Here is a 23,973-nt window from a genome sequence, read left to right on the forward strand (position 1 = left end):
GGTAAGTAAGTTTCTATTAATTGTGCCCATTCACATCTTTAGAGGAGGCTGTGAGTTGGTTCTTTTTGGGTGCAATTACACTCATGGGCATGTTTTAGAAACTTCACCTTCCGCTTCCCCAACTTGTCCAACATTTATAAGGCACTGGTTAGGAGTGCGATGGGACGCTCTCTGCTTGACCAGGGAGTTAAACTCCAACAAAACCCAAGAAGCTCCATACAATCCTGGACAAAGCAACCCACTTAATTAGAACCCTATCAGCGACCTTAAACATTCACTCCTTCCAACACTGACAGCATGTACCACCTGCAAGATGCATTTCAGTAGCTCACCAAACCTCCTTCAACAGCACCTTCCAAATCTGCAATGTCTGGCACCTATAACAAGACAGCAGATGCATATAGGAACACCACCTTTTCCCCTCCAAGCCACATACCCTCCTAACTTGGAATTAATTTCTTCTTCCTTAACGGTTACTTGGTCAAAATCCTGAAACTCTCTTCTTAACAGCACTGTGGGCCCACCAACACCACATGGGCTACGCTGGTTTAAGGAAGCTCACCACCACCTTCTCAAGCACAATGAAGGTTGCATAATATACTGGCCATGTCAGCAATGCTCACATCCAATGAGCAAATAAAAATGATTGAACAAGCTTTGAATATACAACTGCAATGACATACATAACATTTTCATTGCTTAAAATTAGAGATCTTTATATCAAGCCGACCAAATTGTGATAACCAGGGCTAAAGCCCTTGAATCCACAAATCTGCATGGATATCATTGTTAACATGAGAAATAGGAGCAGGCCATTTGGCCCCTCAAGTCTGTTCTGTCATTGAATAAACTCAGCTGATCTAATATAGGCCTTAATTTCACTTTCCTGCACCCCTCTTCCCCCCCATACCCTTAACTCCCTTGGCAAACAACAATCTATACCAGCTTCCACAGTTCCCTAGCAGCAGTGAATTTTAAAGATTAATTACCCTGCAGGAGAAGAAATTCCTCCTCTTTAACTCCATTTCAAATGGAAGACCCCTTATTTGTAAACGACTACCACAGGAGAGGAAACCACCATTTCCGCATCTACCCTGTCAAGCTCCGTCAAAATGTTACCTGTTTCAATAAGATCACCTCTCATTCTTCTAAACTCCAAATGGGTGCAGGCCCTAATCTTTCCCACATCACTCCAAACAACTCCTTCATCCTGGAAATCAGCCTAGTCAACCTTCAGTGAAATGCCTCTAATGCAAGGTGTATATATATCGCCAGCTGGCCAGACAGCTGGTCCGTGATGCAGAGCAAGGCCAGCCGGGAGGATTCAATTCTGTGGCGGAGATTATTCATGAAGGCCCCGCCTCGAACATTGATACACCATCAATAACACACGATGAGTGATGAATGTAACTGAGGCTTTAATACACTAAACAGCAAGCCTCCTGCCTCTGGACCCGAACTGGGTTGGAGACGGAGACTTGCCACCTTTATACATAAGCCCGAGGAGAGGAGCCACAGGCGAAACCAGCCTGGACAAGCCCAGACATGCACAATACAATACAATGCAATACAATACCGTGGTTTACCACATTCACCCCCTGTTTAAAAAAAAAGTCCGGCGGTGGTGAAATGGGCAAGTCTGTTGTGGGCCTTGACCTTCCGCCGTGATCGCCTCAGTCCCGGCTGTGGTGTGGGCACAGGTGTCGAGGCCTGCGCGTCCAGGAGCATGTTGTCTTCTTCACCTAGATGTTGAGTCGGTGAGGGGGGGGGGGGCGGTGTATGGGCGGAGGTGGTGGTGCTTGTCGCCGGTGGGCCTGCGGGTGCTAGTGAGGGAGGTGGGCATGGGTGGGGGAAGACGGTGTAGGGTCGGTAGTGGTGGTGATGGTCGCTGGGGAACCTGCAGGTGCCAAATCCCGAAGGGAGAGTGTGTCCTGCCGCCTGTCCTGGTGTGCCACGTAGGCATATTGTGGGTTTGCATGGAGCAGCAGGACCTTCTCGACGAGGGGGCCGGTCTTATGGCTCCTCGCATGCTTCCAGAGAAGGACGTGCCCTGGGACTGTCAGCCAGGACGGAAGCGAGACCCCGGAGGTGGATTTCCTGGGGAAGGCAAACATACGTTCATGAGGAGTCTCGTTGGTGGCTGTACACAGGAGCGTCCAGATTGAGTGGAGCGCGCCGGAGAGGACCTCATGCCAGCGGGAGACTGGGAGACGTTTCGACCGTAGGGCCAGAAGGACGGCCTTCCAGACCGTCGCGTTCTCCCTCTCCACCTGTCCGTTTCACCGGGGGTTATAGCTGGTCATCCTGCTGGAGGCAATGCCTTTGCTGAGCAGGAACTGATGCAACTCGTCGCTCATAAAGGAATATCACTGTGGATGTAGGCGGGAAACCCGAACAGGGTGAAAAGACTGAGCAGGGCCTTGATGACGGAGGCAGACGTCATGTCAGAGAAGGGGATGGCGAAGGGGAATCTTGAGTACTCGTCAACAATGTTGAGGAAGTACACGTTACGGTCAGTGGAGGGGAGGGGCCCTTTGAAGTTGATGCTGAGGCGCTCAAAGGGGCGGGAGGCCTTTAACAGGTGCGCTCTGCCTGGCCGATAGAAGTGCGGTTTGCACTCCGTGCAGACCTGGCAGTCCCTGGTCACGGACCTGACCTCCTCGATGGAGTAAGGCAGGTTGCGGGCCTTGATGAAGTGAAAAAAACGGGTGACCCGCGGGTGACAGAGGTCGATGTGGAAGGTCCGAAGTCTGTTTACCTGTGCGCTGGCACATGTACCATGGGAGAGGGCATCTGGGGGCTCGCTGAGCTTCCCGGGTCGATAAAAGATATCATAGCTGTAGGTGGAGAGCTCGATCCGCCATCTCAGAATCTTGTCATTCTTAATCTTGCCCCGCTGTGTATTATTGAACATGAAGGCAACCGACCATTGGTGACTGAGGAGAGTGAATCGCCTGCCGGCCAGGTAATGCCGCCAATGTCTCACAGCTGCTTTTCGACAGAGGAGTGTCGAATTTCGGAGGCATGGAGGGTACGGGAGAAGAAAGCCACGGGTCTTCCCACCTGGTTGAGTGTAGCGGCCAGAGCAAAGTCCGACGCATCGCTCTCCACTTGGAATGGGATGGACTCGTCCACAGCGTGCATCGCGGCTTCGGCGATGTCTGCTTTGATGCGATTGAAGGCCAGTCGGGCCTCAGCCGTCAGGGGAAAAACGGTGGATTTGATCAGTGGATGGGCCTTGTCCGCATAGTTGGGGACGCACTGGGCATAGTACGAGAAGAACCCCAGACATCTCTTCAGGGCCTTTGGGTAGTGGGGGAGGGGGAGTTCCATGAGCGGACACATGCGGTCGGGGTCGGGCCCTAGGACTCTGTGTTCTACGACGTAGCCAGGCGGGTTGTGCGGAAGACGCATTTCTCTCTATTATAGGTGAGGTTCAGGGGTTTAGCGATGTGGAGGAAGCGCCGGAGGTTCTCGTCATGGTCCTGCTGGTCATGGCTGCAGATGGTGACATTGTCCAAATACGGGAACGTGGCCCGCAGCCCGTATAAGTTCAACCATTCGGTCCATTCTCTTTGGAAGACCGAGACCCCGTTGGTGACGCTGAAGGGGACCCTGAGGAAGTGGTAGAGGCGGCCATCTGCCTCGAAGACAGTGTATTTAAAAAAATAATAATAATTTTTATTAAAGGTTTTCATAAAATATCAATAACAAAATGGAAAAAGGAACCCAACAGGGTTAAGTACAAATCACAATCTAGAAAAGCAGCCCCCCGTACATGAATAATAAATTAACATTAACACCCCGACTTAACACAACAGGTATATAAACCCCCTCAGACCCTTCAGTGTAAATAACAGAAACAATAATAAAGTAAACCCCCCCTCACCCCCGAGCTGCTGCTGCCATTGACCAATGTCTATCGTTCTGCCAGGAAGTCTAAGAACGGTTGCCACCGCCTAAAGAACCCTTATACTGACCCTCTCAAGGCGAATTTCACCCTCTCCAATTTAATGAATCCTGCCACATCATTGATCCAGGATTCCACGCTTGGGGGCCTCGCATCTTTCCACTGAAGAATCCTGCGCCGGGCTACCAGGGACACAAAGGCCAGAATTCCGGCCTCTTTCGCCTCCTGCACTCCCGACTCCTCTGCCACCCCAAATATTGCGAGCCCCCAGCCCGGTTTGACCCTGGATCCTACCACCCTTGACACCGTCCTCGCTACGCCCTTCCAAAATTCCTCCAGTGCTGGGCATGCCCAGAACATATGGGTGTGATTTGCTGGGCTCCCTGAGCACCTAACACACCTGTCCTCACCCCCAGAAAACCGGCTCATCCTTGTCCCTGTGCAGCACCTTAAACTGTATGAAGCTGAGCCTCGCGCACGATGAGGAAGAGTTCACCCTCCCTAGGGCATCTGCCCACGTCCCTTCCTCAATCTCCTCTCCCACTTACCTTTCACCTCCACCACCGAGGCATCCTCCTGCTCCTGCATCACCTGGTACGTTTCCGAGATCGTCCCCACTCCCACCCACCCCCCGAGAGCATCCTGTCCTGTACTGTGTGTGGCAGTAGCCGTGGGAATTCCACCACCTGCTGCCTGGCAAACGCCCTTACCTGTAAGTACCTGAAGGGTTACCCCGGGGGGAGCCCGTAATTCTCCTCCAGCTCACCCAGGCTCGCGAACTTCCCGTCCACAAACAGGTCCCCCAACTTTCGTATCCCTGCCCGGTGCCACCCCAAAAACCCTCCACCTGTTCTTCCTGGGGCGAACCGGTGGTTCCCCCGTAATGGGGTCCACGCCGAGGCCCCAACTTCCCCCCTGTGCCGCCTCCACTGCCCCCAAATTTTGAGGGCCGCCACCACCACCGGGCTTGTGGTATACCTCCTTGGAGGGAGCGGCAGCGGTGCCGTTGCCAGCGCCCCCAGACTCGTACCCACACAAGACGCCATCTCCAGCCTCTTCCATGCAGCCCCCTCCCCCTCCCCCTCCATCACCCACTTGCGCACCATCATCGCATTGGCAGCCCAGTAGTACCCAGAGGTTGGGCAGCGCCAGTTCCTCCCCCCATCTCCAGGAACACCCTTCTCACCCTCTGAGTCCCTCGCGCCCACACAAACCCCATTATAATCCTGTTAACCCGCCTGAAAAAAGCCTTCGGGATAAATACGGGGAGGCATTGGAACAGGAACAAAAACCTTGGGAGGACCGTCATTTTGATTGACTGCACCCTACCCGCCAAGGACAGCGGCAACGCATCCCACCTCTTGAACTCCTCCTCCATTTGCTCCACCAGCCTTGTAAAATTAAGCCTATGCAGGGCCACCTGGACCCCCAAATACCTGAAGCTCCTCTCCGCCTTTTTTAGTGGGAGCTCGCCAATCCCCCTCTCCTGGTCCCCTGGATGAACTATGAACAGCTCGCTCTTCCCCATGTTGAGCTTGTACCCCGAAAAGTCCCCGAATTCCCTAAGAATCCTCATTACCTCCGGCATTCCTCCCACCGGGTCCGCCACATACAGCAGCAGGTCGTCCGCATAAAGTGACACCCTATGCTCCTCCCCACCCCTCTCCAACCCCCTCCAGTTCCTTGACTCCCTCAGTGCCATAGCCAGGGGTTCAATCACCAGTGCAAAGAGCAGGGGAGACAAGGGACACCCCGTCTCGTCCCTCGGTACAACCGAAAGTACTCGGACCTCCTCCTGTTTGTGGCCACACTCGCCATCGGGACCTCATACAACAGCCTAACCCACCTGACACACCCCTCCCCAAACCCGAACCTCTTCAGCACCTCCCACAGGTACCCCCACTCTACCCTATCGAAGGCTTTCTCAGCGTCCATCGCCACCACTACCTCCGCCTCGCCCTCCCTCGCCGGCATCATGATAACGTTCAAAAGCCTCTGCACATTCGCGTTCAACTGCCTCCCCTTCACAAACCCCGACTGGTCTTCATGGATGATCTGCAGCGCACAATCCTCAATCCTCGTGGCTAAGACCTTCGCCAGCACCTTGGCATCTACATTTAGCAAGGAAATCGATCTGTAAGACCCACATTGCAGGGGATCCTTGTCCCGCTTCAGGATCAAGGAGATCAGTGCCCGGGACATCGTCGGGGGCAAGGCCCCCCCTCCCTTGCCTCATTAAAGGTCCTGACTAACAGCGGGCCCAACAGGTCCATATATTTTTTAATGGAATTCGACCGGGAAACCGTCCAGCCCCGGTGCCTTCCCCGCCTACATGCTTCCTATCCCTTTGATCAGCTCCTCCAGCCCAATCGGGGCCCCCAATCCCGCCACCAGTCCCTCTTCCACCTTTGGAAACCTCAATTGGTCCAGGAAGCGGCCCATCCCTCCCTCCTCCCGTGGGGGCTCGGATCAGTACAATTCCTCGTAAAAGTCCCTGAAGACCCCATTGATGCCAACTCCACTCCGCACCACACTCCCTCCCCTGTCCTTAACTCCCCCGATCTCCCTAGCTGCGTCCCGCTTCTGAAGCTGATGCGCCAGCATCCGGCTTGCCTTTTCCCCATACTCGTAAATCGTCCCCTGGGCCTTCCTCCACTGCACCTCCGCCTTCCTGGTGGTCACCAGGTTGAATTTGGCCTGGAGGCTACGCCTCTTCCTCAACAATCCTTCCTCGGGCTCCTCCGCATACATCTTGTCTACCATCACCATCTCCCCCACCAGCCTCTCCCTCTCCCCCCCGCTCCCTCCGCTCCTTATGGGCCCTAATGGAGATCAGCTCTCCCCTCACCACCGCCTTCAGTGCCTCCCATACCATCCCCACTCGGACCTCCCCGTTGGTCTCCAAGTACCTCTCTATACTTCCTCGGACCCGCTCGCTCACCTCCTCGTCCACCAGCAGCCCCATCTCCAAGCGCCACAGGTCCCTCTCCTCCCCCATCTCCAAGTCCACCCAATGCGGGGCGTGGTCCGAAATGGCTATTGCCGAATACTCAGTATCCTCTACTCTCAAAGACAGTGTATTGGCGGTGATCCGGGCGGATAGGGAGCTGGTGGTACGCGGACTTCAAGTCGACTGTGGAGAAGACTCGATACTGTGCAATCTGATTGACCATGTCAGATATGCGGGGGAGGGGGTACGCATCGAGGTGCGTGTACCGGTTAATGGTCTGGCTGTAATCGATGACCATCCGGTGCTTCTCCCCAGTCTTGACTACCACCACTTGGGCTCTCCAGGGGCTGTTACTAGCCTCAATGATCCCCTCTCGCAGGAGTCGCTGAACCTCTGACCTGATAAAGGCCCTGTCCTGGACACTGGAGCATCTGCTTCTGGTAGCGACGGGCTTACAGTCTGGGGTGAGGTTTGCGAAGAGGGAGGGTGGGGCGACCTTAAGGGTCGCGAGGCTACAGACGGTGAGGGGGGGCAGGGGTCCACCGAACTGGAAGTCGAGCCCCAGTAATAGGGCAGCGCAGAGATGGGCGAGGACGTAGAGCCTAAAGTTAGTGTACTCTACGCCTTGTACAGTAAGGGTCGTATCACAGTACCCCTGGATTTCTACTGCGTGGGATCCGGAAGCCAGGGATATTTTCTGGGTCATGGGTAGGATTGGGAGGGAGCAGCGCCTTACCATATCTGGGTGTATGAAGCTGTCTGTGCTCCCGGAGTTGAAAAGGCAGGCCGTCTCGTGCCCGTTGATCCAGACGGTCATCGTGGACTTTGCAAGGTGGTGCGGCCGGGACTGGTCAAGCGTGATGGAGGCGAGCTTCGGAAGGCGATCGGTAGGCCGGTCGGAGGTAGCGGCGGCCAGCGTATGGTTGGGCGAGCTGGGTTCCCGGGTGGCTGCGGAGTGGTCCCAAGATGGCGGCCCCCATGCGTCGCGGGTGGCATCGGCGATGGCGTCCAAGATGGCGGCCCCCATGGGTCGCACGTGGCAGCCAAAATTGAAGATGGCGGCGCTAACGGGTCGCACATGGCGGGTGTTAAATCGATACACCATCAATAACACACGAGTGATGAATGTCACGGAGGCTTTAATACACTAAACAGCAAGCGTCCTGCTGTAGCCATCTGGGATGGCCACTTCCCGATTACAAAATGGACACTTTGCAAAGATTGCAGGGAAAATGGATAATACTGAGAAAGCAAGGAGGTGCAGGGTTTGTCTGTTGATTGGAGCCGCAGCTCCCAGACAAGACCGAAACTGCAATACCATTTCCATACTAATGAGCCATCCCTGGGGACAAAAGAGTAACATTTAAGTAAATACCAAGGCAGACACCCCGGCGTCAGAGGAGACCAGAACAAAGCAGGCCAACGGCCACCTCGGACACGCCCAGCCATCAGGGCACCCACCCCTCTATTGGAGGAAATCAATAGGAACGATTGGGAAACTGCCCAATTAATTGGGACCAAGTTCAAGGCCCGCCCAAAAGCACGCAAAGCCCCTTTTGGGTATAAGAAGAATCCCCCAAGAGAGAATCGCTCTCTTGGCTCCAGCTCTCGCCAAGGAGAGACCTGCCCAACAGCAACATCAGAACAAGTAAGTCCAAGGTCAACGCACGCTACCAGACAGATGCTCTTATTCCATACCAGTTCGACCCCAGCAGCCTCAGAACCGAACAACGGCCATTGTTCCTCTGACTGAGTGGGCGCCCAAAGCTAAGTATAGGGTTTAGCAGTAGTGATAGTTTAGTTTGTAGAGTTTTGTGCATGAGTATATTTGACTGTGTGTGTAAATAAATGAGCATTGAGTTTGAACTTACTAACTGGTGTATCGAGTCTTTGATCAATATTCGGTTTTGAACCTTGTGGCAGTATCGAGAGCTACCTGGCGACTCTAGAGCAAAACGTAATTAGAATTTAGGAAAGCGACCATATTGGCCGCCATCTTCAGAGCCAAATTAAGAGAAACTCAATTAGCAACACTGCCTCTGGACCCGAACTGGGTCAGAGGCGGAGACTTGCCACCTTTATACATAAGCCCGAGGGGAGGAGCCACCGGCAGAGCCAGCCTGGACAAGCCCAGGTATGCACAATACAATGGTTTGCCACAAACGTCGCTTCTGTTACTTTTACCGTGGTAATATATTTTAAAAAGGAATCCCATTAAAGCAAAACCCTGCGCATTGATCGGTGAAACACAGCACTATTTCATTTCGGTTTTCAACCCCCTCCATAATACCGTTCATGCAGATTTTATTTCAGAGAACTTTTTCTACCAATCTTACTTACCTGGACTCAAACCTGTTTGCCTCGGCTGATTTCTGCTCAGGTTAAACTTATTTGAAACATCAGTGATCCGTACATAACAAACAATAACATTGTATCTACCTCCCCCTTCCAGCTGTTCTGACTTGTCCGGAACATTGTATCTGGAACGCAGTTCCTCTCGGCAGAATTGTTACACATCCTGCTGTCCCGTCGGCTTCAGTAGGTTTGTCCGCGCGGGACCGTCACTTCCGATCATGAATTTGTCATTCCCTAAATTAAATTTGATTAAAGTCAGGAGATATTTCTGAAAATGGCGGAGATTGAGGCGGATGAGAGCAGCCCGCTGTTAAAGCCAGAGTCCAGCAGGTAAGCGGGGGCCGGAGAAGCTGCAGGTAAATGTGCAGCAGGTAGAGAGAGAGACAGCGGTGACGGCCATTCTGCATTGCTGCTCTTTCATCTTAAAAATCAACACACCTGACATAAAGCAAGAAAAAAAAATGGCAACGCGCAGCAGCATCGGAGAGAGAAAAGATAGGAAGAAGTTGATGTCCTATCCCCTCGAGATCTTCCAGCCCCTCCTCCCAAACCTGAGCTCATCCAAAACTGTCCCTGTCCTGACTCTTCAACCACCAACGCTGATTTGCATTGGCTGCCAGTCCAGCAATGGCTCGATTTAAAAAGTTATTTTCAAATCCCTTGCCCTCCTCCTGTCCATTCCATGAGCTCTGTGTTCTTCCAATTCTGGCCTGCTGTGCATTCCTGATTGCCTTTGCACTCCCACTAACAGCTGTCTAGGCGCCAAAAGTAATAGGCATCCTGGGCTAGTGAATGGGCTGCAGGAGTGGCCCACCTTCATCTCACTGGTTTTGTTTTAAACCTGGCTGTTCAACACTTATACATTAAATACAAAATAAATAATGCAACCAGCTTCTTTCATGAAGTCTCATTCAAATTCATCAGACTTGTGACCTTCCTGTGTCACTGTTCAGGTGAATGGACATTGCCTTTCCCAAGAGTGTTTTTTTTGAGAAAAGAGGCCCACTTGTGTACCATTCAGCTGTGTTGGGTTGCACTAAAGCATAACATTATTTGTAGGGTCACGTTTACAGAGGCCACACATTCAAGTGTTTACTCCGCTTCTAACCTTTTGTCCTTCATCTCTGTTCTCAAGGGTTTATTTATTATACATGGGCCAAGTGGCCTTCCAGGCTTTCATTGTTCCAATCACCTTAGCAGTATCTCAACATCACCTCTTGCTGTGGATCCACAGTCCATTAGTAACTGCACTTCAATCTTGGTTTGCTTCTACTGATTTGTGTACAAAGAACAAAGAACAAAGAAAAATACAGCACAGGAACAGGCCCTTCGGCCCACCAAGCCTGCGCTGACCATGCTGCCTGTCTAAACTAAAATCTTCTACACTTCCGGGGTCCGTATCCCTCTATTCCCATCCTATTCATGTATTTTGTCAAGATGCCCTTAAACGTCACTATCGTCCCTGCTTCCACCACCTCCTCCGGCAGCGAGTTCCAGGCACCCACTACCCTCTGTGTAAAAAAAACTTGCCCCTCGCACCTTTTTTAAAAAAATATATATTTTATTGACATTTTTCAAACAGAGATTTTCCGTTTTTACAACTTAGTGAAGGAATATGCATTAAATGTTATTTAAATAATATATCAAACTAACAACAAATGAAAAAAGAGATAAACAAAAAGCAAATATCAACAACTGACAAAAAACAAAAACACGGGATAATCCCCCCCCCCCCCTGCTGTCCTTTCTGTTTTTCCATTATCGTTCCGCGAGATAGTCAAGGAACGGTTGCCACCGCCTGGTGAACCCCTGAGCCGATCCTCTTAACGCATATTTTACTTGCTCCAGTCTTATGAACCCTGCCATGTCGTTTATCCAGGCCTCCAAGCCCGGGGGCTTCGCTTCTTTCCACATAAGTAGAATCCTTCGCTACTAGGGACGCAAAGGCCAGAACGTCGGCCTCTTTCGCCTCCTGCATTCCCGGTTCTTCTGCAACCCCAAATATAGCTAACCCCCAGCTTGGTTTGACCCGGACCCCCACCACCTTTAAGACCACTCTTGCCACACCCTCCCAGAACTCATGTAGTGCCGACACAGCCAGAACATGTGGGTGTGGTTCGCCGAGCTTCCCGAACACCTCCCACACCTATCCTCCACCCCAAAAAACCTGCTCAGTCTTGCTCCCGTCATATGCGTCCTGTGTAGAACCTTAAATTGAATCAGGCTAAGCCTGGCACATGAGGACGAGGAATTTACCCTGCTTAGGGCACCTGCCCACAGCCCCTCCTCAATCTCTTCCCCCAGCTCCTCGCACCTTAAACCTATGCCCCCTAGTAATTGACCCCTCTACCCTGGGAAAAAGTCTATGACTATCCACCCTGTCTATGCCCCTCATAATTTTGTAGACCTCTATCAGGTCGCCCCTCAACCTCCGTCGTTCCAGTGAGAACAAACCGAGTTTATTCAACCTCTCATAGCTAATGCCCTCCATACCAGGCAACATCCTGGTAAACCTCTTCTGCACCCTCTCTAAAGCCTCCACATCCTTCTGGTAGTGTAGGGACCAGAATTGAACACTATACTCCAAGTGTGGCCAAATTAAGGTTCCATACGGCTGCAACATGACTTGCCAATTTTTCTACTCAATGCCCCGGACAATGAAGACAAGCATGCCGTATGCCTTCTTGACTACCTTCTCCACCTGTGATGCCCCTTTCAGTGACCTGTGGACCTGTACACCTAGATCTCTCTTACTGTCAATACTCTTGAGGGTTCTACCATTCACTGTATATTCCCTACCTGCATTAGACCTTCCAAAATGCATTACCTCACATTTGTTCGGATTAAATTCCATCTGCCATCTCTCCGCCCAAGTCTCCAAACGATCTAAATCCTGCTGTATCCTCTGACAGTCCTCATCGCTATCCGCAATTCCACCAACCTTTGTGTCGTCTGCAAACTTACTAATCAGACCAGTTACATTTTCCTCAATCATGTATATATACTACGAACATCAAAGGTCCCAGCACTGATCCCTGCGGAACACCACTAGTCACAGCCATCCAATCAGAAAAGCACCCCTTCATTGCTACTCTCTGCCTTCTATGACCTAGCCAGTTCTGTATCCATCAGGGGCTGTTTAGCACAGGGCTAAATCGCTGGCTTTGAAAGCAGACCAAGGCAGGACAGCAGCACGGTTCAATTCCCGTAACAGCCTTCCCGAACAGGCGTCGGAATGTGGCAACTAGGGGCTTTTCACAGTAACTTCATTTGAAGCCTACTTGTGACAATAAGCGATTTTCATTTCATTTTTCATTTTCTTTTCATTTCATTTTCATTTCTTTTCATTTTCATTTCATTCATTTCATTTCATTTTCATTTCATTTCATTTCATTTTCATCTTGCCAGCTCACCCCTGATCCCGTGTGACTTCACCTTTTGTACCAGTCTGCCATGAGGGACCTTGTCAAGGGCCTTACTGAAGTCCATATATACAACATCCACTGCCCTACCTGCACAAATCATTTTTGTGACCTCCCCGAAAACCTCTATCAAGTTAGTGAGACACAACCTCCCCTTCACAAAACCATGCTGCCTCTCGCTAATACGTCCACTTGCTTCCAAATGGGAGTAGATCCTGTCTCGAAGAATTCTCTCCTGTAATTTCCCTACCACTGACGTAAGGCTCACCGGCATGTAGTTCCCTGGATTATCGTTGCTACCCTTCTTAAACAACGGAACATTCTGGGGAAGATCCCATCAGGCCCTGGGGACTTATCTACCGTAATATTTTTCAAGACGCCCAACACCTCGTCTTTTTGGATCTCAATGTGACCCAGGCTATCTACACACCCTCTTCCAGACTCAACATCCACCAATCCCTTCTCTTTGGTGAATACTGATGCAACGTATTCATTTAGTACCTCGCCCATTTCCTTTGGTTCCACACATAGATTCCCTCCCCTGTCCTTCAGTGGGCCAACCCTTTCCCTGGCTACCCTCTTGCTTTTTATGTACGTGTAAAAAGCCTTGGGATTTTCCTTAACCCTGTTTGCCAATGTCTTTTCGTGACCCCTTTTAGCCCTCCTGACTCCTATGTTAAGTTCCTTCCTACTTTCCTTATGTTCCACACAGGTTTCATCTGTTCCCAGCCTTCTAGTCCTGACAAATGCCTCCTTTTTCTTTTTGATGAGACCGACACTATCTCTCGTTATCCAAAGTTCCCTAAATTTGCCGTATTTATCTTTCTTCCTCACAGGAACATGCCAGTCCTGAATTCCTTTCAACTGACATTTGAAAGCCTCCCACATGTCAGATGTTGATTTACCCTCAAACATCCGCCCCCAATCTAGGTTCTTCAGTTTCCGCCAAATATTGTTGTAATTAGCCTTCCCCCAATTTAACACATTCACCCTAAGACCACTCTTATCCTTGTCCACCAGCACTTTAAACTTAGCGAATTGTGGTCACTGTTCCCGAAATGCTCCCCTACTGAAATTTCTACCACCTGGCCGGGCTCATTCCCCAATACCATGTCCAGTACAGCCCCTTCCCTGGTTGGACTATCTACATATTGTTTTAAGAAGCCATCTTGGATGTTCCTTACAAACTTTGCCCCGTCCAAGCCCCTAGCACTAAGTGAGTCCCAGTCAATATTGGGGAAGTTAAAGTCTCCCATCACAACAATCCGGTTGCTTTTACTCCTTTCCAAAATCTGTCTACCTATCTGCTCCTCTATCTCCCGCTGGTTGTTGGGTGGCCTGTAGTAAACCCCCAACATTGTGACTGCACCCTTCTTATTCCTGATCTCTACCCATATAGCCTCGCTGCCCTCTTGAGGTGCCCTCCCGCAGTACAGCTGTGATATTCTCCCTCACCAGTCGCGCAACTCATAAACCCCTTTCACATCCCCCACTATCCCACCTGAAACATCTAAATCCTGGAACGTTTAGCTGCCAATCCTGTCCTTCCCTCAACCAGGTCTCAGTAATGGCAACAACATCATAGTTCCAAGTACTAATCCAAGCTCAAAGTTCATCTACCTTACCTGTTGTACTTCTTGCATTAAAACATATGCACTTCAGGCCACCAGTCCCACTGTTTTCAGCAACATCTCCCTGTCTGCTCTTCCTCAGAGCCATACTGGCCCTATTCCCTAGTTCACCCTCAATATTTTCACTTTCTGACCTACTGCTCCGGTCCCCACCCCCCTGTGTAGCTCAACATGGTTTCTCCGCATTTGCTCTCTGGCTAAAATACTAAAACGAAGCCTACTGGGACATTTAAACCACTTAAAAATATTCTCACAGGAGTTGACACATAACCAGAGTAGCTGCTAATTTGAGTATGGCATGGTTTTCTGATTTGTGTATACATGTCTATGAGGAATGGCTGTTCTTTTCTAACCATGCAGAAGCATGCTAAAGTATTTTCTTATTCATTCTTGGGATACTGGCATCATTTGAAAGGCCAGCATCTATTGCCTAGATGTCCTAAGAAAATGATAGCAGGACATCTTCTTGAGATGTTGTAGTCCATGTGGTAGTTTTTGTAGCAATTTGATACAACTGAGTGGCTTGCTGGCGCAGTCCAGAAGACAAGGCAGTTAAAAGTCAATAGTCAATATCATTCTTTTGGATTTAATGTGCGCTATTTTCAAATGATATTTCACATTATTCTGTACATTCTTAACTGTCTGTTTCTTGATTAGGGATTCAGCTAAGGGGTTGTTCACAAAGAAAGAACAATCTTTCTAAATGGCTAAGATTTCCCAATTGTTAAAACATTTTGAAAGAAAATTTTCCAATTAGGGAGTATTTTAGCGTGGCCAATCCACCTACCCTGCACATACTTGGGTTGAGGGGGTGAGATGCACGCAGACATGGGGAAAATGTGCAAATTGCACAAAGCCAGTGACCCGGGGCCAGGATCGACCCCGGGGCCTTGGCGCCATAAGGCAGCAGTGCTAACCACTGTGCCATCGTGCTGCCCTGATTTCTCAATTATAATTATTGTGTTACTGTGATCATGAAAATCTAAAATGTAGGCAATGTCTCCACATTATAAGCATAAATACAGGAAATTTAAATATTGCTTTAGAAAATTTAAAGCCTGATTCTCAATTACTTCTCGCCTCTTCCCACACGTAGTGGTGCACTAAGGCAGACTTTTGTCTGTATCCATAGCTAGTAATCCCCAGAACAGGTCACTGTTCTGTCACCAGGGGCTAATAGCTTGAGGGGCACCACTCCACATCAAGCATGGCTGAGCAGGAGTCTCTCACTCTTACCACCAGCCATTGGCGTGTTTGGATGGATTTACACTCAACCTGTTTCATCACCTTACGAACAAACAAATCTCAATTGTGCCTTGTATTATTAGAATCTACAATGTGATGCAGCATGAGAAAATTACTGTGTGGTTTAGAAATATTCAATGTTTTTGATGTGCAACTACCTTTTTGGTTCTGTTTCAGGTGTAATGGGTGTATTCTGAAAATATTAGCGAATGTGTTTGGTATTTTCTATGCTTTTAATTTTGGAATTACTGTTTAAAAATTATCCCCAATTCTGTTTTTCAAATAATCTTGCCTGGAATGAGATAATTGAAATGCAAATTTTAACTACTCTATTCAGACTAGAATGAACAAAAAAGCATTAATTTGAGATAGATATTCTCTACCTTAGTGTGTATCTGAAAAAAATATTGTTCTTAATGTTTAAAGAGGACAATGTAAATTTAATGCATTAACTATCTGGGTTATCAGTTGAAATCGCAGTGCAGATTCATCATTTGCAATCTGGACATTGCAACTTTCTTCAGATTATTCATGTGTCGACCTTACCCATCCTGAACCTGTTAGTCTCCGATCTTTTGGTAGTTGCTTCTCACTCAATTTGGTCTAGTTTACCTTGTCCCCGTTCCAGCTGGTACAATTTCCATTGAGTCCTCATCCTTTCTGGTGCCATTCCCATTTTACAAACACAACTCCTTTTCCCCCCCCATTGGAAACATGTGTTTAATTTGGGTTCTGTCAGACCTCATTGACCTCATTGCAACCTTGGTCCAAACATGGACAAAGGATTTGGACTGAAGATGAGGCAAGAGTTTAGAAATAAATTGGTCAATGTGAATCAGGAGAAACCTAGCACAAAGGAAGGTGGCTGTTGGAGGCCAATCATCTCTTCCCTAGCGCATCGCTATAGGAGTTCCTCAGGGTAGTGTAAGTGTCCTAAGCTTGACCATCTTCAGCTGTTTCATCAATTACCTTCCCTCCATCATAAGGTCAGAAGTGGGAATGTTCACTGATGATTGCACGGTGCTCAATATCGTTTGTGACTCCTCAGCTACTGAAGCAGTCCGTGTCCATATGCAGCACACTTGGGCTTGGGCCGATAAGTGAGAAGTAACATTCCTGTCACACAAGTGCTGGGCAGTCTCTATTTTCAACAAAAGATAATCTAGCCATGTCCCCTTGACATTTAATGACATTACCTTGACATCAACATCCTGTTTTTTTTGGAAAACCTTTTTATTGGCTTTTCTTATATTTATAAACAGTTGTTGCGTATATACATTACATTTTTCTTGCCTGTGCTAATTTGCTTTATTTTACAGAGAGGTTTGTTTTGTCCTTCATTTGATTAACTGTACGTACATTTTGCTGCCCTCTGGATCAGTCTATGATATCCCCCCTTCCTCCCCTCCCCCACATTGGTTTCAGCACCCTCCCTCTTCTCTTGTGGTCCCCCCCCAATCCCCTGGGTTGCGCAGTCCTTTGGTACGTCATCTTTTTTTTTCCTGGCTTACTCCTTGTTGCTGGCCTCGAACAGGTTTCGGAACAGGCAGACGAACTGCCCCCAAGTGTCCAGGAAGCCTTCCTCTGACCCTCGGATGCCGTATTTAATCTTCTCCAGGTGGAGAAATTCCGAGAGGTCAGCGAGCCGGTCTGCAGCTTTGGGTGGGGCTGCCGATCGCCAGCCGAGCAGGATTCTCCGGCGTGCGATTAGGGAAGCAAAAGCAAGGGTGTTGGCCCCCTTCCCCATGTGTAACTCTGGCAGCTCCGATACCCCGAAGATTGCCACTATTGGGCATGGCTTCACCCTCACCCCCACAACCTTGGACATTGCCTCGGAGAAGGCTGCCCAGAACCCAGCAAGCTTGGGGCAAGCCCAAAACATGTGGGTGTGGTTGGCCGGGCCCCTCTGGCACCGCTCACATTTGTCCTCCACCTCTGGGAAGAATCTGCTCATTCAGGTTCTGGTCAGGTGCGCTCTGTGCACCACTTTGAGCTGTATTAGGCTTAGCCTTGCGCATGAGTAGGTGGAGTTCACCCAGCTCAGTGCTTCGCTCCAGCATCCCCAACTTACCTCTGTCCCCAGTTCGTCCTCCCATTTTTGTCTGGTCCTGTCCAGTGGTGTTCGGGCTCTATCCAGTAGCAGTCCGTATATTTTCCCACATAGCCCCTCCTTCTCGCTGCTTGTGCCTATCAGGTGCTCTAGTAGTGTGCTTTCTGGGGCCCCAGGGTACCCTTCTGACTCTTTGCAGAGGAAATGCTTTATTTGGAGGTGTCTCAATTCCTGTCCTTTTGCTAGTTTCCACTTCCTCGTCAGTTCGTCCAGTGTCGCCAGTCTGTGCCCTACGTAGAAGTCCCCGACCGTCAGTGTGAAAAATGAAAAATGAAAATCGCTCATTGTCACGAGTAGGCTTCAATGAAGTTACTGTGAACAGCCCCTAGTCGCCACATTCCGGCGCCTGTTCGGGGAGTCTGGTACAGGCCCCCGTCCCGCCTCCAACTTTTGAAGGTGGTATCTAGCATGACTAGGGGGAATCTGTGTTTGCCGCAGATGGGGTCCATAGGGGACATTTTGGTTATCCCGAAGTGCTGTCTCAACTGGGTCCACATTCTCAGCGTGGCCGCTACCACTGCCCCCCCCCAAACAAACGCCATGATTAGACTGTCTTTGTTTTGGAAAAAGGCCTTGGGGGTGAAGATTGGGATGGATCTAAACAGGAAGAGGAACCTTGGCAGTACGTTCATCTTGATCGTCTGCACTCTTCCCGCCAGGGAGAGTGGGAGTGAGCGCTATCAACATCCTGATGTTACCACTGACCATAAACCTAACTGGATCAGCCAAATCCGAAGAGTTATGGAATATTCGTCACTTTCCTGGATGAGTGCAGCTCCAACAAAAAACTTGCCATCACTCAACACAAAGCAGCCTGCTTTATTGGTGCCCCATCCACCATCTTAAACATTCACCCCCTCCGCCACTGACACACAGTGGTAGCAGTGTTAAGAGTATACAAGATGCACTACAGCAACTTGCCAAACCTTCTTCGAAAGCACCTCCCAAACCTGCAAACTCTACCACCTAGAAGAACAAGGGCAGCAGACGCATGGAGGTACCCACCACCTGCATGTTTCACTCCAAGCCATACACCATCCTGACTTGGAAATATATCACTGTTCCTTCACTTCGGATTGAGCTGATCAATATCCTGAAATTCCCTATCTAACAGCGCTGTGGGTGTACCCACACTAGCTGCACGATAGTGGTCCAAACAGATGGCTTACCAGCACCTCCTCAAGGGCAATCAAAGATGGGCAACAAATGCTGGACTTCACAGAAATACTCATATTCCATGAAAGAAGAAAAATATATCCCTTTCACAAACTTGCCCTGTTCTCTACCTACTGGCTAGATTTCCCATTCAAACGTATCCTCCCTCCACAAGCTGTTTTTTTATTCTAGCCATCCTTCACTTTGCTCTCCAATTCGTAGCACCCCAGAGCTGGATTTGCCACTTACAGGACCACTTCATTGCCATGTTGGCTGAGTTTGCCCTTCTTCGGTAATCTTTTTCCCCAACTTCACTATCCCTTGACGGCAGAATTTTATAGTCATTTGCGGCACACAATTTCCTTGGCAGAGGCAGTTTGCTGAGCAGCACCTTCTCCTTTGTCCTGTTCTCCCTCTCTCCTCGCCTTCCTTTCCTCCTTGTCACCTCCTTCTCTCCCCAAACTTCTTTCCCCCACACTATCCATTCCCCCCCCCCCCCCCCCCCCCACTTCACCCTCCTGTGCTACTTCTCCCCTGCCAACCTCCCTCACATCTTCTCTTGCTTCATCCTGGCTTACTTCATGCTGTCCTACAGCCTCCATTATTCCCTCTTCGCCATCCTACACCTTTCTGCTAGCTTTCCTTCATACTACTCCCCCCCCCTCCTCCCCCCCCCCCCCCCCCGTACACTTCCCTTCTCTCCCCTTCCATCATCTGTCTCCTCCCACCCTCCTTTTTAAAAAAAATAATATTTTTATTAAGGTTTTTTAACAACACAATTTTTTCCCCCTTACAAATAATAACCCCCCCCCCCTCTAATGCTCCACGAGGTATTCTAGGAACGGTTGTCACCGCCTGTAGAACCCTTGTGCAGACCCTCTCAAAGCGAACTTAATTCTCTCCAATTTTATGAACCCCGCCATGTCGTTTATCCAGGCCTCCAGGCTAGGGGGCTTCGCCTCCTTCCACAATAGCAAGACCCTTCGCCGGGCTACTAGGGACGCAAAGGCCAGAATTCCGGCCTCTTTCGCCTCCTGTACTCCCGGCTCATCCACTACTCCAAATATTGCTAGCCCCCAGCTTGGCTTGACCCGGACTTTCACCACCTGAGATATTACTCCCGCCACTCCTCTCCAGAACCCCTCCAATGCCGGGCATGACCAAAACATATGGACATGGTTCGCCGGGCTCCCTGAACATCTTTCACATCTATCCTCTACTCCAAAGAACCTACTCAGCCTCGCCCTTGTCAAATGCGCTCTGTGAACCACCTTAAATTGTATCAGACTGAGCCTGGCACACGAGGAGGAGGTATTAACCCTGCCCAGGGCATCAGCCCATAGCCCTTCCTCAATCTCCTCCCCCAGCTCCTCCTCCCATTTACCTTTCAATTCTTTTACTAGCGCTTCCCCCTCTTCTTTCATCTCTTGGTATACTTCCGACACCTTGCCCTCCCCGACCCATACCCCCGAGATCACCCTATCTTGAACTTCTTGTGCCGGGAGCAACGGAAATTCCCTCACCTGTTGCCTCACAAAAGCCCTCACCTGCATATATCTAAATGCGTTTCCCGGGGGTAACTCAAATTTCTCCTCCAGTGCTCCTAGGCTCGCAAATGTCCCGTCAATGAACAGGTCCCCCATTCTTCCAATCCCCGCCCGATGCCAGCTCTGGAACCCCCCGTCCACCTTCCCCGGGACAAACCGGTGGTTATCCCTGATCGGGGACCACACCGATGCTCCCATTGCACCCCTGTGCCTTCTCCACTGGCCCCAGATCCTTAGCGTTGCCGCCACCACCGGGCTTGTGGTGTGTTTTGTCGGCGAGAGCGGCAGCGGTGCCGTTACCAACGCTCCCAGGCTCGTTCCTTTACAGGACGCCATCTCCATGCTGCCCCCTCTCCCTCCATGACCCACTTGCGGATCATCGCCACGTTTGCTGCCCAGTAGTAACTCTCTAGGTTTGGCAAAGCCAGCCCTCCTCGGTCCCTGTTGCGTTCCAAGAACCCTCTTCTAACCCTCGGTGTCTTATTTGCCCACACATGCCCCATAATACTCCTACCTACTCATACCCCATAATACTCCTACCTACTACCTCCCACCCTCCTAACCATCACTTCCACTTTCATGCCCATTCCTTTCCCTTTATTTTTCTATCTCCTATTTCCCCTTTCACCTTCCAGCTTTCTCACTCTCCTTCCTACTGGTATAATAAAAGCAAAATACTGTCAACGCTGGAAATCTGAAATAAAAACAAAAGTGCTGGAAAATCTCTGTAGATCTGGCAGCATCAATGGAGAGAGAAACAAGAAACTTAGAGTACCCAATTTTTTTTCTTCCAATTAAGGGGCAATTTAGCATGGCCAATCCACCTAACCTGCACATCTTTGGGGTTAAACTCTCGTAGACACTGTGAGAATGTGCTAACCCCACAAGGACAGTGACCCAGGGCCGGGATTTGAACCTAGATACACAGCGCTGTAGTCCCAGTGCTAACCACTGCGCCACGTGCCGCCCGAGAGAGGAACGGAGTTAACATTTCGAGGCTCGTATGATTCTTCTCCAGAACCAAAGTGAGATAGAAAAGTGGTGGGTTTTATGCTGTTGAAAAGTGGTCAGGTGGAACAAAAGGGAAGATCAGGGATATTTAGAGAGCAGGGGAGATAAAATTACAAAGATGTCTTAGAACAAAAGGCAAAAGGAGTGGTAGTGGTTGTAATAGAGACAAAGCTCCTTCCTATTAGCTTCTCTCCAGCCCTCTTCTTTCTCTGTCTTCCTTCCTTCCTCCCTCAATCATCCCACTCTCCTCCTCCAATTCATCCCGTCTCTCTGTTCACCATCTTGGTCCGATTATTTCTCTTGCCCCTTTAACTTTTTTTAAGTTGAATACCACCTAGGGTTTTTAAAAATAAATTTAGAGTACCCAACTCATTTTTTCCAATTAAGGGGCAATTTAGCATGTTCAATCCACCTAACCTGCACATCTTTGGGTTGTGGGGATGAAACCCACGCAAACACGGGGAGAATGTGCAAACTCCACACGGACAGTGACCCAGAGCCGGGATCGAACCTGGGACCTCAGCGGCGTGAGACTGCAGTGCTACCACTGCGCCACCGTGCTGCCTAAACACCCAAGGTTTTGACTCCTGTTACATAATACCTACAGAGATTGACTAGTAATCTGACAAATATTCGGGAGGATAATAGGAAAAGAAGAAAACACCCCACAGTTCAAAACAAATCAGAAGAGAAGATTTATTTGCATGTTTGATTTATTTGCATTTAATTGTGTTACAGTCTTTGGTAAAGTATCATAGTACAGTGTAGTCAGTAATAGTTAACCACAGTTCTGTCATCTGGTAAACCAGTGACTGCTGTGATACAGGTGCTTCCTCCAAGTTAAAATTAAATTTTGTAACCAAGTGTAGGTTTGCCACATCATAGTTTGTTCAGCACCCAGTACAGTTTGCTGAGTATAATTCTGAAGAGTTTTCAGGGAATAAAAATCTGGGCGGAGTTGAGTTGAAAACTTGTATCATATTATGGGCCTTATATAAAGTTGAAATCATTGAATTAGGATTCATGCACCAATGAGACAGCAATGCTGGGAACAACCCTCTCCAAAATTCGCGAAGAGCAAACCAGGAAACAAGAGTACAAGGTCATGTGAGGCTGAGTTGCCTTGGCATCAAAAGCTGAATAGTCAGGCTTGGGGGCTATACATGTATCACAGGCTGCAGTTTAGAACACCTATCTAAAGTAGAGGGCGTTTAGTGAAGAGTAGAATTGGAGCCAATCTTTGCATATTTATTTAAAAAGTTACACGTTACAAGCATGTACCCCCCTCCAACCCAACAACCTCAGATTTAGTCTTGTCTGTAGGAGCTCAAGTGAATCCCCAGTTAACACCCACCACCCACAGTTAAACGCCATTAAAACATATTTAACATAAATATATGTAATATGCTTGCCTATAAAGGTTATTCCACTTTTTAAAAACTCTTGATTTTTGTTGTATTTCCATTTAGCTGTTTTCCACCTCATAATACTTCAGCAGCAAGAACTGAATGTTACCAGCATAGCCACAATGCACTGCATTGTGCTCCATTCAGTGCTTTTTTTGTTTTCAGGCAGGACACTCTTGAGCTCCTATAGAGTATTGTTTATTTTGCTCATTCTGTGGAAGCTGCATTTTCCTTCAACAGGCTTCTGAATGACAACAATAGCTTTTAAACTGGCTTTAAAGACCACCCCATGCTTGCACTACACGAGTGGAGTAAAAAGGCTTAGTTGGCTTGAAAAATACACTCAGGTCTGCACACCCAGCATATTTATGTGTTTTTCATGAAACGTAGTTTGGAAAATAGGCTACGTTAATCAATCGTGCCTCTCCCCTTCCTTTCCTTATTGACACATAGAATCATAGAACCCCAACAGTGCAGAAGGAGGCCACTCGGCCCATCACGTCTGCACCGATCCTCCAAAAGAGCACTTATCTAGACACACACCCCACCCTATCCCTGTAACCCAGTAACCCCACCTAATCTTTTGGACACTAAGAGGGAATTTAGCATGGCCAATCCACCTAACCTTTACATGTTTGAACTGTAGGAGGAAACCGGAGCACCCGGAGGAAACCCACGCAGACATGGGGAGAACGTACAAACTCTACACATACAGTCACCCAAGGCTGAAATTGAACATGGGTCTCTGGCGTTGTGAGGCAGCAGTGCTAACCACTGTGCCACCGTGCATATCCACCAGTTCGGTATTAAATAAATAATAAATACCATGGTTCCACTGTACCCAGTGGTTCAGCATATTCGGCGGAATTTTCCCATATTTTTACAGAGTGTCAGGTTCTGACTGAAAAATGGAATATAGGTCTCCAGTTGCGCAGCCGAGTTTTTGGACCATATTTTCTGGCACTCTGGAGAAATAAGAAATGAGTGGGCATGCTATTCCCTGTCAGTTTGGCAGGGCAGGGATTGGTAGAGTCATAAGGCCGGCTCCACAGAGATCGGAAGGGTGCCCTGATCAGCGCTGAATATAACCCCCCCCCCAAAGCAAAGGGGCTCTCACTATGCACCCCCCCCCCCCACTCCCCGCACCACAGCAAAAACAACAGGACTGTTCCTCCCTCTACCCCCAACCACAACACCAACATCACCCACCCCACCACTCGCAAGCCAACCA

General features: G+C 49.3%; 1 protein-coding gene across 2 annotated transcripts in view; it reads left to right on the forward strand.

The window, feature by feature from the left end:
• The first annotated feature begins 9,385 nt into the window (after positions 1–9,385).
• The window catches only part of mfsd8 (major facilitator superfamily domain containing 8), a 108,805-nt gene continuing 94,217 nt past the window's right edge, over positions 9,386–23,973 (forward strand). For both annotated transcript variants that reach the window (XM_072495664.1, XM_072495667.1), the window contains exon 1: positions 9,386–9,545. In XM_072495664.1, the coding sequence (XP_072351765.1) occupies positions 9,490–9,545 (56 nt within the window). In that variant the 5' untranslated portion in view covers positions 9,386–9,489. The remainder of the gene's footprint in view (positions 9,546–23,973) is intronic.

Source organism: Scyliorhinus torazame, chromosome 3 (assembly GCF_047496885.1).
Source record: "Scyliorhinus torazame isolate Kashiwa2021f chromosome 3, sScyTor2.1, whole genome shotgun sequence".
In the NCBI taxonomy this organism is placed as follows: Eukaryota; Metazoa; Chordata; class Chondrichthyes; order Carcharhiniformes; family Scyliorhinidae; genus Scyliorhinus; species Scyliorhinus torazame.